Source organism: Anguilla anguilla, chromosome 5, assembly GCF_013347855.1.
Source record: "Anguilla anguilla isolate fAngAng1 chromosome 5, fAngAng1.pri, whole genome shotgun sequence".
Classification (NCBI taxonomy): domain Eukaryota; kingdom Metazoa; phylum Chordata; class Actinopteri; order Anguilliformes; family Anguillidae; genus Anguilla; species Anguilla anguilla.
In genome coordinates, this window is record NC_049205.1 from 46953939 (window position 1) to 46967909 (window position 13971).

General features: G+C 43.9%; 2 protein-coding genes across 6 annotated transcripts in view; both read left to right on the forward strand.

Moving 5' to 3' along the window:
* Positions 1–4046, forward strand: part of trpm7 (transient receptor potential cation channel, subfamily M, member 7) — a 42018-nt gene extending 37972 nt beyond the window's left edge. For 4 of the 5 annotated variants that reach the window (XM_035417707.1, XM_035417706.1, XM_035417709.1 and 1 more), the window contains exons 32-40: positions 469–522; positions 737–784; positions 981–1046; positions 1141–1424; positions 2350–2432; positions 2576–2781; positions 2925–2976; positions 3192–3298; positions 3899–4046. In XM_035417707.1, coding sequence (XP_035273598.1) covers positions 469–522; positions 737–784; positions 981–1046; positions 1141–1424; positions 2350–2432; positions 2576–2781; positions 2925–2976; positions 3192–3298; positions 3899–4023 — 1025 coding nt within the window. In that variant the 3' untranslated portion in view covers positions 4024–4046. The remainder of the gene's footprint in view (positions 1–468; positions 523–736; positions 785–980; positions 1047–1140; positions 1425–2349; positions 2433–2575; positions 2782–2924; positions 2977–3191; positions 3299–3898) is intronic. The other variant, XM_035417708.1, reaches the window with a different exon arrangement.
* A 4094-nt stretch (positions 4047–8140) lies between these two features.
* LOC118227103 lies at positions 8141–13639 on the forward strand. Its single transcript, XM_035417246.1, has 7 exons — positions 8141–9891; positions 10240–10407; positions 10577–10775; positions 10999–11190; positions 11943–12085; positions 12601–12733; positions 12863–13639. Exons 1-7 carry the CDS (start codon positions 8624–8626, stop codon positions 13049–13051), a joined length of 2292 nt encoding a protein of 763 aa, XP_035273137.1. The 5' UTR covers positions 8141–8623; the 3' UTR covers positions 13052–13639.
* The last annotated feature ends 332 nt before the right edge of the window (positions 13640–13971 follow it).

The window sequence follows — 13971 nt, forward strand, 5'->3', positions numbered from 1 at the left end:
AGCGTTTCTTGGTGACAGACCACTCTCCTACGAGCTGTTGAAAACAAACCCTAGCTTGTCAGATTTCACATCAAACGCTCACTTGCATACCTTTTGTTCCTTTTCTTCCTTTCTTTATTTTTACACCGAAGAGTGTACTTCAGTGCCATCACTGTCTGAAGGACTCATTTAAAGGTGGCTTAAGAGCTCTCAGGTTTATGTGCCTAATCTCAGTAGTGCTGTTCCCAGCCTCATTACCAGTGGGTATTTACCTCATGAGAACCGTGTGGTTGATATGGCAGGACCGTGCCCTTCTGGCCTGTTCTGGTCAGGACCTCTGGGTCAGGCTTCTCCTGCCCAGGCCACACAGGACAGGAAGAGAGAGGCTGTGTCTCAACCAGTTAAAGTAGCAACAGGGAATCATTTATTATTAGGATTTATAACAAGTGGTGTAATTTTTACTGTCTGTTGATTCACTTATAATAACAGCTGCAGCATGCCTGTACACGTCCAGACACGCACATCTGGGGGCCAGGAAAGACTGTGAGTCAGTTTGTGTTTTGTTTGGTTTTTCGTTTGGTTTGGTTTGGTTTTCTTGTCTATGTATCTTGATTGAAGCAGTGTAGCTACTTCTGAATTGTCTGGCAGAGTCTGCCCCCCTGGTTGCACGTTGTTCACTGTCTTCAGTGCTATGGCCAGTAGCTTCAAGTGTCAGTTTGTCTGAAGTAGCTGAAACTTATTTTCTCTTGCTCCACAGCAATTGGTTCCCCTTTCAAGCCTATGGACATAAGCTATCAATATTCAGGTGAGTTAAGTTCACATATGCATAGGATCAAGGATTTGTACTCCGACTGGTTCCTTCTTGTGTCCTGTTCTTAGAAGTTCTTGGAAGTGTTCTCTGTGGGGATAAACATGCCTGTAAGAATTCAAGCAGGTTCATTCATGTTGGCCTTTCTCAGACGTGTTTAAAAAACACCCTCTTATGTTCTTATGTGCCTTAGCCGTGGAGCGTAATAATCTGATGCGGCTGTCCCAGAGCATTCCATTCACCCCTGTGCCACCGAGAGGTAAGGTTCCATTGGCTCCACCCAGTCTCTTCTATCCTGCCATCCTCCCACCCTCCTCCTTTCTGATTGCTCTATCGTGCCCGCCCCCATACAGGAGAGCCAGTCACTGTGTACCGTCTGGAGGAGAGCTCCCCCAACACCATCAACAACAGCATGTCGTCCTGGGCCCAGCGGGGGCTCTGTGCCAAAATCGAGTTCCTCAGCAAGGAGGAGATGGGCGGGGGCCTGCGCCGGGCGCTCAAGGTCCTCTGCACCTGGTCCGAGTACGACATCCTCAAGCCGGGCCACCTGTACATCGTCAAGTCCTTCCTGCCGGAGGTGGTCAACACCTGGCAGACCATCTACAAAGAAGACACTGTGCTGCATCTCTGTCTCAGGGTAGGAACCCCGAGCAGCGCGCGCTAGCTGGCATCACAGCTGTGCGGGGGTTACAGACGGGCCGGGTGAAGCCCTGGCGTGCGAATGCCAGTGGCCGGGCTTGAGTGCTGTTGCCTACTGTATCCGTAATGTCCAGCGTGGAGGTCTTCCTGTTCTTCACTTGGTGCTATGACCTGATTCGTCATTCTTGTGATAGAATTTTTCTCAGCTGTGGTATTTGTTTCGTTCTTACAGTGCCTCGATCAATGCTTTTTCCTGGTCTTTAATCGTTACGGTACAGTAGGTGGCAGTGATCAATGAATTAGCCATGTGCTTCCTCCCTCTTTGGAGAGGGTAAAAATACAGTTTCCATTATACCAATAAATTCCTCCCTTCCTTCCTCGGGTATATTTATTCATAGAGTATCCTTCCAGCGTTGTCTTTTTATTTTATTTCCACAGTTTGTCGGCCACCATGATTCTCCGCATCGATATCATCCAAGGAAATGAACTATCAAAGCGTCAAATTTAACTTGAATGGAATCTCGGGTGCCTTTTTAAAAAAATTTTTTTTATTTTTTTATTGTGCCTGGGCGTGTTATTGATGTTAAGCGGTTCAGCCACTGGCAGGCGGCCACACTGATTTAACCACTCTGCCCTCCACACACGATAGCCGTATCCTCTTACCAGGGGATCAACGGCACCGCATAGCAGGGCTGCCACGGGGAGGGGAATTACGCAAGCAAGCGAAAGGCGCACGCTGCCAAGAACCGAAAAGGCCGTTAGAGGAATTTCACTGCACTGTACCGCTGAACGGCGAAGCGCTTTGACGCGCTTTGAAGCACACTGACGTCCACTGTGAGCAGCACCTGAGCTGTGAAGGACGGGGTGTCTGTTGCTCTTTGTAATCCTGTGACTTTTTCTCCTCCCCTCCCCTTACCCCCCAGGAAATTCAGCAGCAAAGAGCTGCTCAGAAACTGACCTTTGCCTTTAACCAAATGAGGCCGAAAACTATCCCTTATTCACCCAGGTAAATGACTGCGTCCTGTCAGCCTGCTCTCAATTTAGCCTCGCGTGTTTGCAATTTTGTGTCTCGTTCTTGCCCTGGAAGTGTACATTTCGTTTTAAAATGCAGTTGAATCTAAGTTTAAACGTATATTTGTTCACGCACAGGTTTCTGGAGGTGTTTCTGTTATATTGCCACTCAGCTGGTCAGTGGTTTGCCATTGAGGAGTGCATCACCGGAGAGTTCAGGAAGTTCAACAACAACAACGGGGATGAGATTGTTCCCACAAACCTACTTGAGGAAACTATGCTGGCCTTCAGCCACTGGACATATGAGTACACTAGAGGAGAGCTTCTGGTGCTGGACTTGCAAGGTATATGATCTCAGTGTTACAGTGAGGACAAAATGACATAATCTAAATGTACTTATGTGGATTACGCTAAATGTGGAATTACTTTACTAAGTGGTAAATCGTAAGACTTGTGCATGTCAAGTAATTTCTTACTTTTTGTTTAGGTGTTGGAGAAATTTTGACAGATCCGTCTGTGATAAAAAGTGGTGAAAAGGGGTGAGTTCCATGAGAATTTTCACTGCTCTCCAGAGAGAATCCTAGCAGTGCAGTATGCTGTCAATTCTTTGTTAGTTTGCCCACTTATTCAGGAACATGTTCTTATATTTCGTCTAACTGAATGAAATTGAAATACGTCAGAAAACGTGGGACAGTATTTTATTGGAGCAGTACAGTATTGCACTAGAAACTGTAAACGTGTCCTTCTGCTGCAGATCATATGACATGATTTTTGGGCCAGCGAACCTGGGAGATGATGCAATACGGAACTTCCGCGCTAAACACCACTGCAATTCCTGCTGCCGAAAACTCAAACTTCCAGGTGCGTATTTCTGCTGGCGTTCAGTCTTATTCTTCCATTGTTTGCGGGGCTTTATTCAGGATGGAGCTGCAGCATAATGGTTAGAGAAGCTGGCTGGCTACTCCAAGGCTGTAGGTTTGCTTTGTAGGTGGGGCACTGCCAATGCACCCTGGATCCAAGATACCCATCCTGAATTGCTTCAGTAAATATCCAGCTGTATAAATGGATTGTATGCAATAAAAATGCAAGCTGTGCTGTGTAAGTTGTTCTGGACAAGTATCTGCTAAATGCCTACAATTGTAAACTGTAAAATGCTTTATCTGTTCTTATGGGGGCACACGCATGTGGCCCGTGGTATTTGATGTCGTTTTATCATGCTTTATGTTTTAGATTGACTAATGCAGAACAGCAAACTGATATGGCCATAGATCAGTGAGAACCGTGTGTCATTGGCCTAAAGATGCGCACGCAGCTGTAGTTACGAACTGTAGTAGTTCTAAAGAAATTGAAGTTAGTCAAGTTTTTTGTTTCTGGGGGATCATTTCTATCGAATCCTGGAACTGGGAGCCTCTCTCGGCCACGTTTTATAGGAACACGTGTGTTCTTTTTCAAACTCCTCAGATCTGAAGCGCAACGATTACACACCCGACAAAGTGACACTACCCCAAGACGAACCGCCAGAGGATTCCGTTCAGCCAGGAAGCGGTGCCAAAGAACAAAGGCATTCTATGCGTCTGATGCTGTGAGACCCCCCCCCCCCCCCCCCCCCCCCCCCCCCCCCCCCCCCCCCCGTGTCCAGGGTGTAAGGGGGGAGATGAGGCAGCACTTTCGTATCCACTGTAAAATCATCTCACTTCCCATCAAGGCCATTTATGTGGACTGTGGGGGAGGGGGTGGGGTTCTTCCTTCTTTAGCCTGTTCATTTTGTCATGCACTGCATGATGGAATAGGAAGCGTAGGACACTGAGCTCAGCCTCTCAGACTTCGCAAGGAAGTTATGTGTAACCTTTTTTTTTTAATGGAAAACTGTTGTTGCCTGCAAATAAGAAGTGAGAAGGTGCAATTATTGAGAACCATAGCAATTTTAGAATATATAAATGGGGGAAAACAACTTTTAAGGCTTTTTTTTAAACAGGTTTATATGTTGATATTAGTATCCACAGTGGCTATCAACTTGTACAATCTCATTGTATAGAGGGGTATAGTATTTATTATTATGAATTATGAAAGTTGCCTTGTATAAAATAAGCAATTTTAAGTGCATTGTCTACATTTTTGTCATGGCAGGTTTGTAAGGGAGACCTGTTCAGATACAAAACTGCATTTACTGAATTTATCTAGGGCAGAATGTAATCCATTTTTTATATAAATGTAAAAACACCATGTAGAAATATCTGTATTATGGCATTTGTGGTACATCCTTTATTAATAAATACATATGGATTGAAAATCTTGTAAAATATGGGCAGATTGCAATGCAACTTTTACAGTACAATATATGTAATTTTAATGTGTTGAACTCTTTATCTGAAACTGTGTCCACCAAAAATTAATAGAAGAGTTTTTAATGTTACAGAGGTACTATTGTCTTTTTGTCATTCAAGTATTGTATGAGCAAATTTTAATCTAGTGTATCTTATAGATACAGTTATCTGGCACGAGCTAAATAGATTAAAATTATAGTTATTTTATGCTGGGGGAATTGTGGAACATATTAAGGGTATAATACTGTATACATTTTGTACTGTATATCATTTAATCTAATAAAATATAAAATGTATAAGCTCTGCTCTAGTCTTTGTCTTTTTGAGGCAAGCTGAAGGCATTTGTGCGCTCCTTTTCTCTGGTGGTTCTTTATGTAAGGGCACTGGGGAGCAGTTGGGTAAGTGCTGTGTGCGGTCTACAGCAGGAGTGATTATTTTGGGAAGATGGCTGACCTCTCGTGGATTGACGTCAGGCCTGCCGGGGTCCCTCAGCAGAGGGCAGGGGAGCGGTCTGATACCGCGGTGATATGTGCCAGCCGGAGTGGGGGTCTCTACTGTCTGGTGGCCCTCTAGCTTCCTGTAGATTTGTATGTGTTTACGGCCCGGCTTGTATAGTTTATGACTAAAGTTTTTTTTTTTTAATTACTTTTTAAGTAAATTCTATTTTATACTTATACTTTTATACAGGGTGTCATTTCTTTATTTGAGTTATACGTACAGTACACATACACCTTTATATGACTGATGTTTTAGAGTATGAACTGACACCATATAACTAGGAAATGCGTGCGGGACTGGCATTTGGAAATGCTCCTAATGTCAGTGGGGCAGTCCACTTCCCCTCGCTGTGCTATTTGTCTGGAGGAGGGCTTCACATTCCATCAGAGGCAAGCCACTGCCATCGGCAGAACATAAGAATGTGCTCTGTGTTCCACTGTCAGCGTAAGTCTGTCAGAGTATGTTGTCTAACTGGAATGGTAACTAGTTTAGCATTTGGTCATGGGGAGGAAAAATTGTGATACATATCTTTACGTGGTACATGTAGAAAGCTGAAACTTTGAGTATAACAACTATGTAATGCATAATAGCATGTCAATATTGAACAGTCACTTGAATAATATGTCTTTTGCCAGATCTAACTTCTGCAAATCATTTGTATTTACCGGTATTCATTTGATCTGAATGAATTAAAATGCCATGGTCACCAGTTTTTTTTTTTTTTTTTTTTTTTTTTTTTTGAATACCTGCATGTTTACCTTTGGAGACATACCTTTCAACTTCAGTGAATCATAATCACTTGAAACGTGTCTGGAATGAAGACATTGGGCCTCATGCACAAAACATGTATGATCACATTTGATCGTAAACTGTGTTTAAGAACATTTCCAGGAACATTCTGGAAATTCATCATTTTTTTCTTATCTGTAGTTGTTCATGGCTGTTTCCTTGCTAACTGCAAGAACAGGATTGTGCATAAAATATACAAACATCATTTATCATCTCATACACCTGGGATATGCACAAAACAAAGGTCTGCGCATGTGCCATGAATCCCATATTGGTTTTTCATGGTAACATTTTTAAGAACAAAAGTAAGAATAATATAGAAATGTTTTGCGAATGAGGCCCATTGTCTTAAGTAATTTGCTACGGTATGGCTAGGGTGAGTATCTGGACAGAGAACCACACCTCTAAAATGTTTTTTGTACTGGCACAGTAGTAGTAGGCTACATTGAGGGTGTATTTGTTCATTTCAGGTTGGAAACTGCAGCACACAAAAACCATTGTGTGTATGTGTACAAAGACAAAAGTAAAAACTGAACAGCCTTAAGTTAAAACAAGACCAGGTCAAAACCTAGTATATGGCTAGGACCTAACACACTTCATCCGGCCGACCAATGGTGTAACTTCATCACTCAGTCACAGACGTTCGTGTTTGTAGGGCTGCCCCTGCTGTTGCGGACCAGCCAAAGGAGAAGAAAAAGAAGCTCTCTATATACAGTGATAAGGCTATCTTTAAAGATGATCCTGCCTACAGGGCAAAATGGTTCACCCAGGTAATTTCAAATCAATACATATCTAGTGCAATTTCAACTTCTGAACTATTTTAAACATTGTGTGCAAAACAATTCACAAAGACGGCACGTTTTCAAAACAGCTGTAGGCCTACCAGACAAGATGCTCTCGTCTACAAAAAAAAGGAAGGAATCACAAATTTTTAAAATGGATTTAACTTTACAGTGAATGCAGTGGTATTAAAGTAATAGTAAATAATTAATTAAATCAATTTCGGTGCATTCTTCTAGGCCTGACATGAGAGCTGACAGGCTGTAATTAGCCTACTCTGATCTGCATGGGCACCACTAGCAAAGGTAAGCTGCTGAATCAAAATGTTCAGACAGTGATTTATTCAAAGGATGAAACTGCTGTCATTTCATGGAATCCAGCACATTTAGGTGATGTTATCATATAGTATACTGCATCTATGCAGCAAAGTGGGACTTAAAAAAATTCTCTATAAAATTGTATTAGCATCGTGTGCGTTAAGCATCACTTGCAAGTGCTACCATGTTTAGCTTAAAATGATTAGAGTGACCCCTAGTGGTTGAATGAACACGACGAGCTTTCTTTGTATACTCATTTACGAAATATCGAATCAAACCTATGTTCTTCAGTGACTTCAATGTATGTGGCTTTACTTGTACCAGAGTGCGTCGAAGTAGCTGTAATACATCAAGTACTATCACCTCACACAATAAATTATTATATTTATTACTTGGAGTATATTACTGGAATTTGTTTTTAGTAAATAGGAGTTATATTTGGATGAGTCTAGATTAAGAGCGCTCCACAGTGCGCACGACATACAAGATATAACATTGCTTTAATGTGGGAATGACCACGTTTAGCACGTTAGATTTGTAATGTTCAAGTCGCATTTAATTATATGGTCGAGTATAATCATAATTTGCATAATTTCACTGAAATTTGATAACCATATTCGCTCATCATTTCAAGACAATGTAACTCCCGAAAACTGGCGATCTGGGAAAAATACATAAATAAATATGAATTCTATTCACATAGCCTTTCTAAGGTTATTGGAAATCGTTATTACTTAAATAAGACCACAAATGTATTATTTCATGAAAGAAGAAAGATTAACAGGAAAGATGAGCCTCAGGGAGTGAAATGTCTGCTGTTGTCTTATTTTAAATGGACTGGCTTATATCCCTGAAGTACAGTAAATGCATCATCAGGCTGTTAATGAAATGGTGTCACTGTTGACATGTTGCTAAGACACAGTAGTTAAGAAGCTATCTCTCCTATATAAGTGCACACACATACACAAAACCCTTGTTGCAGCAAACCTCAGGGAGCAGAAGAAACAGAATCGTATGTCAGAATTATATATTACTTGGACACTGAGCCTGTGCCACCAAAAACATCAAAGCAAAGGTTTTTTTTTCAGTTGAAAATCTTCTCTGATCTGTTTGTTATGCTTTCTTATACAATGTATTTTTGTAACTCCTTACAGAATTTTACTGTCAGGATACAGTTGTAGTTTTTTTTTTTTTTTTTTTTTGATGCAATCACTGGGAAGGAAGCTTTGTTAGATGACCCATCCCCTCCTTCCATTGTACCTGGAATTCTTCCTCGGACTAACAGCAGTACCTGGCTCACCTCTTGCAGGTTATCTGTTTTGAGTTGTGACTGCAACATTTTTGGGTGGGTTTTTTTGCAAAGTTAAAGCCTTCCAGAAAGCATTTGCAAAAGATTGTGCTTGCTGGGAAGAGTTTCAATTTTTGTGGAAAGTTGATGGCTACGGACAACTGAGTCTTCTGTAGTTTAGAAAGATGACATGGCTATAGACACATGGGCGGTGGCCATCACTGAGAGCCAGTGGGCTCCGGAGGAGTGTCCCCAGGGACGGCCAGTGAGCGTGACTTCTGACCGGGACAGCATCTGTGCGCCAAACCTCTTCAGGTCCTGGAAAGCGAGGAAACTTACCAGGAGCAAATCTGGGCCAGTAGGCCCGCACCATAGGCAGCCAGCGAAAGAGTTATTCGAGGAGCTACTGGGAAAAAGAGTGATCGAAGAGTTGTGCGCGAAGGTTAAAGGCAACTCCTCATGTGGCCTGGATGGAGAAACGCAGGTGGTTCAGGGTTCGGACCTCCTGGCCTGGACAGCAGTGGCCCTGCAGGGTGGAATCATTCCTGGAGATGGAAGTAGAAGAGCTGCAGGCATGGTCGCCACAGTGGAGAAATGGCAACACAGATTTCAGAAGAGCCTTTCTCAGAGTGCCCTGCTGAATATGAACGTATGCAAGGAGAACACAGAGGGCCAATGGGATGCCTTCTACAATCTCCAAGGAAACATCTCCAGGAATTTCCAGACACTATACACTCCGGGGCGTCCACTGTGTGTGAAAAAATATGCCTTGTCATACAAAGGCCACCCAGCCAAATGCCACATGAAAATGGCTCTCCTCTGTGAGGTGGAATCTGGGTATGTTTGCAATTTCTTCCTGTATTCCCCAGAGGTGCTTCAGAAGGGCTCCAAGTCACCAGTAATGGAGCAAGTCCTTCATCGGCTTTTGAGGCCCTACTACAACAAGGGCTACAATGTACAGCTAGACTCTTCTGCCCACATGGAGGGGAGACTAAGCCAGGTGTTTTCAGGTCTGGGAGTACACCTTCAGTTTGTAAACCTGTGGCCAGGAGAGGATGACACAGTTAAGCCGTTCTCTTCTCCCCCATCTCCCACTGGCTTTCCTTGCGTGAAGCAAGGGGATTCTGGGACTGAGGATGACTCTACAGCTTTCCTAAGAGCCCACCTCCATGGCTGGGTCGGCCCAGTCCTCCTACCCTGGGCATCGGACACAGGGGAACATCAGTCAATGGTGTTCCTGCAGGGCTTCTGGCTGGTGGTGCACCTAGGCTGCATCGACGCGTTTGTGCTGTATTCGCTGCGGTCGCGGGCACCGAGCAGCCGTATCAACCTGTGTGACTTTACTTACGGCTTAGCCACGGAGCTGGCTGTGGAATACCTGCCGTCCACTCCGCTAACAACACCTTCGCTCGCCAGCCTGTCCAGCCAGACCAATGGCCAAAACAATGGTCCTTCAAGGTTTGTTTTACAATCGCTTTTTAATATCAGTAGTGTTAACTGACAATCAGATGCATTCCCAAAATCTGTGAAAACTCAAACAGCTTCTTTTAAAATGCTTTTTATAACAGCTAAGATTATGATATTTTTCTTTCTCCTGACTGACATATTTTCTGATCTGATTTAGTTCACAGCATGAAATTTAAAATCTGGACCCTCCTTGACATTATCATTTAACGTTTTTTGAGTGCATAAGAAACAAATAATCTTTCATTTTTGGATGAAATTTGTATGAAATTGAATTGTTGTATGCGTATGTCCTGCAGTGTTGAGTGCTAAATGTGATATTAGCAGTGTTTCTCTAATCAGGGAGGAGAACTCCAGCAGGCGTACCAGTATGGTCCAGTGCCCAGGCCTCTGTGGCCTGGTGAACTGTGGGAACACCTGCTACATGAACGCAGTTCTGCAGTGCCTCCTTGGGACAGTGCCCCTGGTTGAGCACTTCCTGGATAGACGAAACAGGAGCAACATATCCAGGTGAGCCACTGCTTTATTTGTGAAATCCTTCATTTTGTCCTTCATTTTGTTCTTTGCTCTTTTTAACTCCATTCTGATAGAGAGGAGTTCAGACTACTGCTTTCTGTACTGTACCCCACTGTACTGTTATGACTAAATCCTGTTTTTCCCTGCTCTCCCCCTTCCTCAGCCTCCAGAGTCAGGTGGTTGCTGGTCCTTTCCTACGGCTGGTGGAGGAGGTGTGGCTGGTCAAACGGGACAGTTGGACCCCATCGGAAATGAGGGACGTGGTGTGCACCCTCCACCCACAGTTCGACAACAGCTGTCAGCAGGACGCCCAGGAGCTGCTGCTCTTCCTCCTAAACGCCCTCCACGACGACCTCAAAAAGGTATGCAGTACCATCCCAGGGCTGCACCTCATTCTACTGCATTTCCTGTTAAATTAGGATTTTGTCTGTGGTTGCCATTCCTAATAAAGCCAATCTGCAATGTGCAAAGAAGAGTTACAGTCATATTTTGCTGCTTCTTCAAGCCATTGCATATACGATAGTTTAAAAATGTCAGTGCTTGCTCTGAAGAGAGCCTGCATCTGTGACTGTTTCCAACACACAGAGGGAGGACAAACAAGAGGGCGATAACTCCCCCGACCTGCCCGGTGAGTCCTCCATCATCACGCGACTGTTCGAGGGCCAGCTCAGCTACGTCACGCTCTGCATGGACTGCAGCCACCAGATCCAGCGGAACCAGGTCTCCACTATGCTGTCCCTGCCCGTCCCCAACCACGTCATCAAGTGCTCACTCCAGGTGAGCGTGCTCTGAACACCAGGAGCCCGTCGGTACACAAGGCATTACTGTGGCAAGCAGTTAGCCTCTGTCGCAGTGTGGGTTACCACGCAGCTCAGCAATCAATTATCAGGTGCTGGACAAAGCACGAGAATTAGATGTGCGTAGTTCTTTGTTTGATGTTCTGTTTATGACTTCAGTTGGGACTTGTCGTTCATGCCAGAAAAAAACAACAATCAAATTTATTTTAGTGAAAAGATGAGAATTTAGAGTCATCTCATTTTTGCCTCAGATGGGAAAATCTGAAACCCTGCTGTAACTCTTGAACAGAGCGAGAGGGCCAGACAATAACAGCAACGTATCACATGAGCCATTTTAAATTTACGTTCAAGAGTCGGTTGTGCATGGAAACAAAGAATACAATCTGGACAAGGTCAAAAATATAAAGGATCTCCAATAGGCATGTGGTACATCACAGTTTTAAAAATCTTTTCACTCTACACACCTTGGCACTTTTCATTAAATAAAAGAACCAAAGTGTTTACACTGGTCGGCTCCCCCAAACCACCACCAATGTGCCACACCCATCTGAGAGAAGCGTGGCAGTCAACAGTTGATGTGGAGAGGGAGGCATTTTAAGCCAGTCATACTGTGGGCAGATTAGCATATACCATTTTGTTATATGTGTGACTCATTTCAAGTGGCACACACTAGTCCGTACAGCAGTGGTAGAGGGCAGGTTTGTTTCATGTGAGGATGAATGTTTTTCGCAGGACTGCTTGGCTCTCTTCTTCCAGCAGAGCACTCTGACGCACAGCGAGCGTATGCTGTGCCCTGAGTGTGGACTGAGGCAGGACACTGCAGTGCAGACCACTCTGGTCAAGCCCCCTGAGATACTGGTGCTGCATCTCAAGCGGTTAGTGTCATTTCGCCCCGTCATCCGCCCAAGCCACGTATTCGTACTGCACCGTACCACAGCTGCATGTCAGCACCGTCACCGCAATGCGCTCCATCTGTCTGCCTCTACACCTCCGCTTTGTCTGGGATTTTCACATTTCTGCTGCATCACACACAGCAGTCTGTAACCACAGTGCAGGGCACCGCAGCTGTCTGTCTGTCTGTCTGTCTTTTTGTTTGCCTGGCTGTCTCCGCACTGGTGAAATGTTTCCAAGCTCCCTGTGTCTTTCTCTGGGCTTGACTGCGACCCAATCTTTGAAAAAAAGAAGACACCAGACTTCCTGACTACAGCATTTTTATTTTCACTTGCTCCTCAGAAGCAAGCAACAAACTGCTGAATGTTTAGCAACGCTTATACTGATGCATTTTCGGCCATTTGGTGGATGAACAGTTCATCCAGGTTGAAAATACTTTATATAAAAGTGCATCTGAATCAATGACAAATAAATTGACAGAAAAATGTCAAATGTGCAGTTTCGAATGCCGAGGAAATCACAAGAAGAAGCTGAAAACCAACGTGGTCTTCCCTCTGGAGAACCTGGACCTGAGCCCATTTTCACCCAGCCCATCCCCCCGACACAGCAAATACTCTCTGTATGCCGTGGTGGTAAGTTCAAGCACCTGATGTAAATGGTAAATGGTAAATGGACTGCATTTATATAAAATAGCACTCAACCCGAGCGCTAACTAAAAAATAATTCCTTTAAGTCTGTGTACCGTACCTTCCAACTAACAGAACCACACAGGCAACCTGGACATGGGGCACTACACGGCGTACCTCCACAATGCCCACACCCGCAGCTGGCACAAGTTCGACGATGCCTCGGTGAGCGACATTCAGGACCATCTCGTCCAGTCGCTAGGCGCCTACATCCTACTGTACACCTGTGAGAAGTTCCGTCGCCCTCGTATCCTGGGTGTGTGATTCGGCCTCTCCAGCTTATCCGCGAGACATGGGCTCCAACAGTCCTACAATAGAATACTCACATTGTGACCGGGTCAGCTGACCTAATAGACAGTGGGGAAATTTCTACATTACCTAGTCTGTAAATTTGATATATATACACTTAATGATGTAAGATATAAGTATATATTTGTGCACACACACACGTTTAATATATAAGTATATGTTAAAGAATCTGCCTGTTATGTCATAAACTAATAATAGTATTGTGGTGTTTCCACAGATGTGTGGAAAGCACAGCTGGATAGTTCAGTTTTCCATGTGTGGGTACAGTCTGATGTAAAAAGTTATTGTGTGTGGGATGGATCTTGCTGCCCCCCCCCCCCCCCAATCCTCCCACCGCCATCCCTACCCTTTCCTGAATGTTGACATCATAGGCACACATGCTGGCTTTAGGGAGGCAGGAAGTGTAGGTGGTTGGGTGTGGTGTTCATTTAATTTTAGAGATACTAAACAACATACTACAGTCTTCAACTTTCTGTGGATTTACAGTGAAATACTGCAGAGGATCCATTGGCTGTCGTGAGAATAAAAAACATGGCACTTGGGTCATTTATTTTATTTTTTTGCATGTAATTGATAAATACATTTGACTTTTTAAAATATGTTAAGTGTCATGTTAGAATATGAGAAGGGAAACAAAAATTTCACAGCATTTAAATGAGTTGAAAAATAAAAGCGCATGAATGACTTCAAGAAATGGATGAGTCACATAAATGAGTCATGGTATGTCACTGTGTGTTTGTATCAATACAAACCCTAGGGGGTTCCAAATTAATAACTGGTGCTTCTGCCCCATTAGATGGTTTTACTCATTTGGCCCACAGGTACCTTAAGACACGTGAAGATGTTACTGCAGCAGTATCACCGCCCAGCTGCTA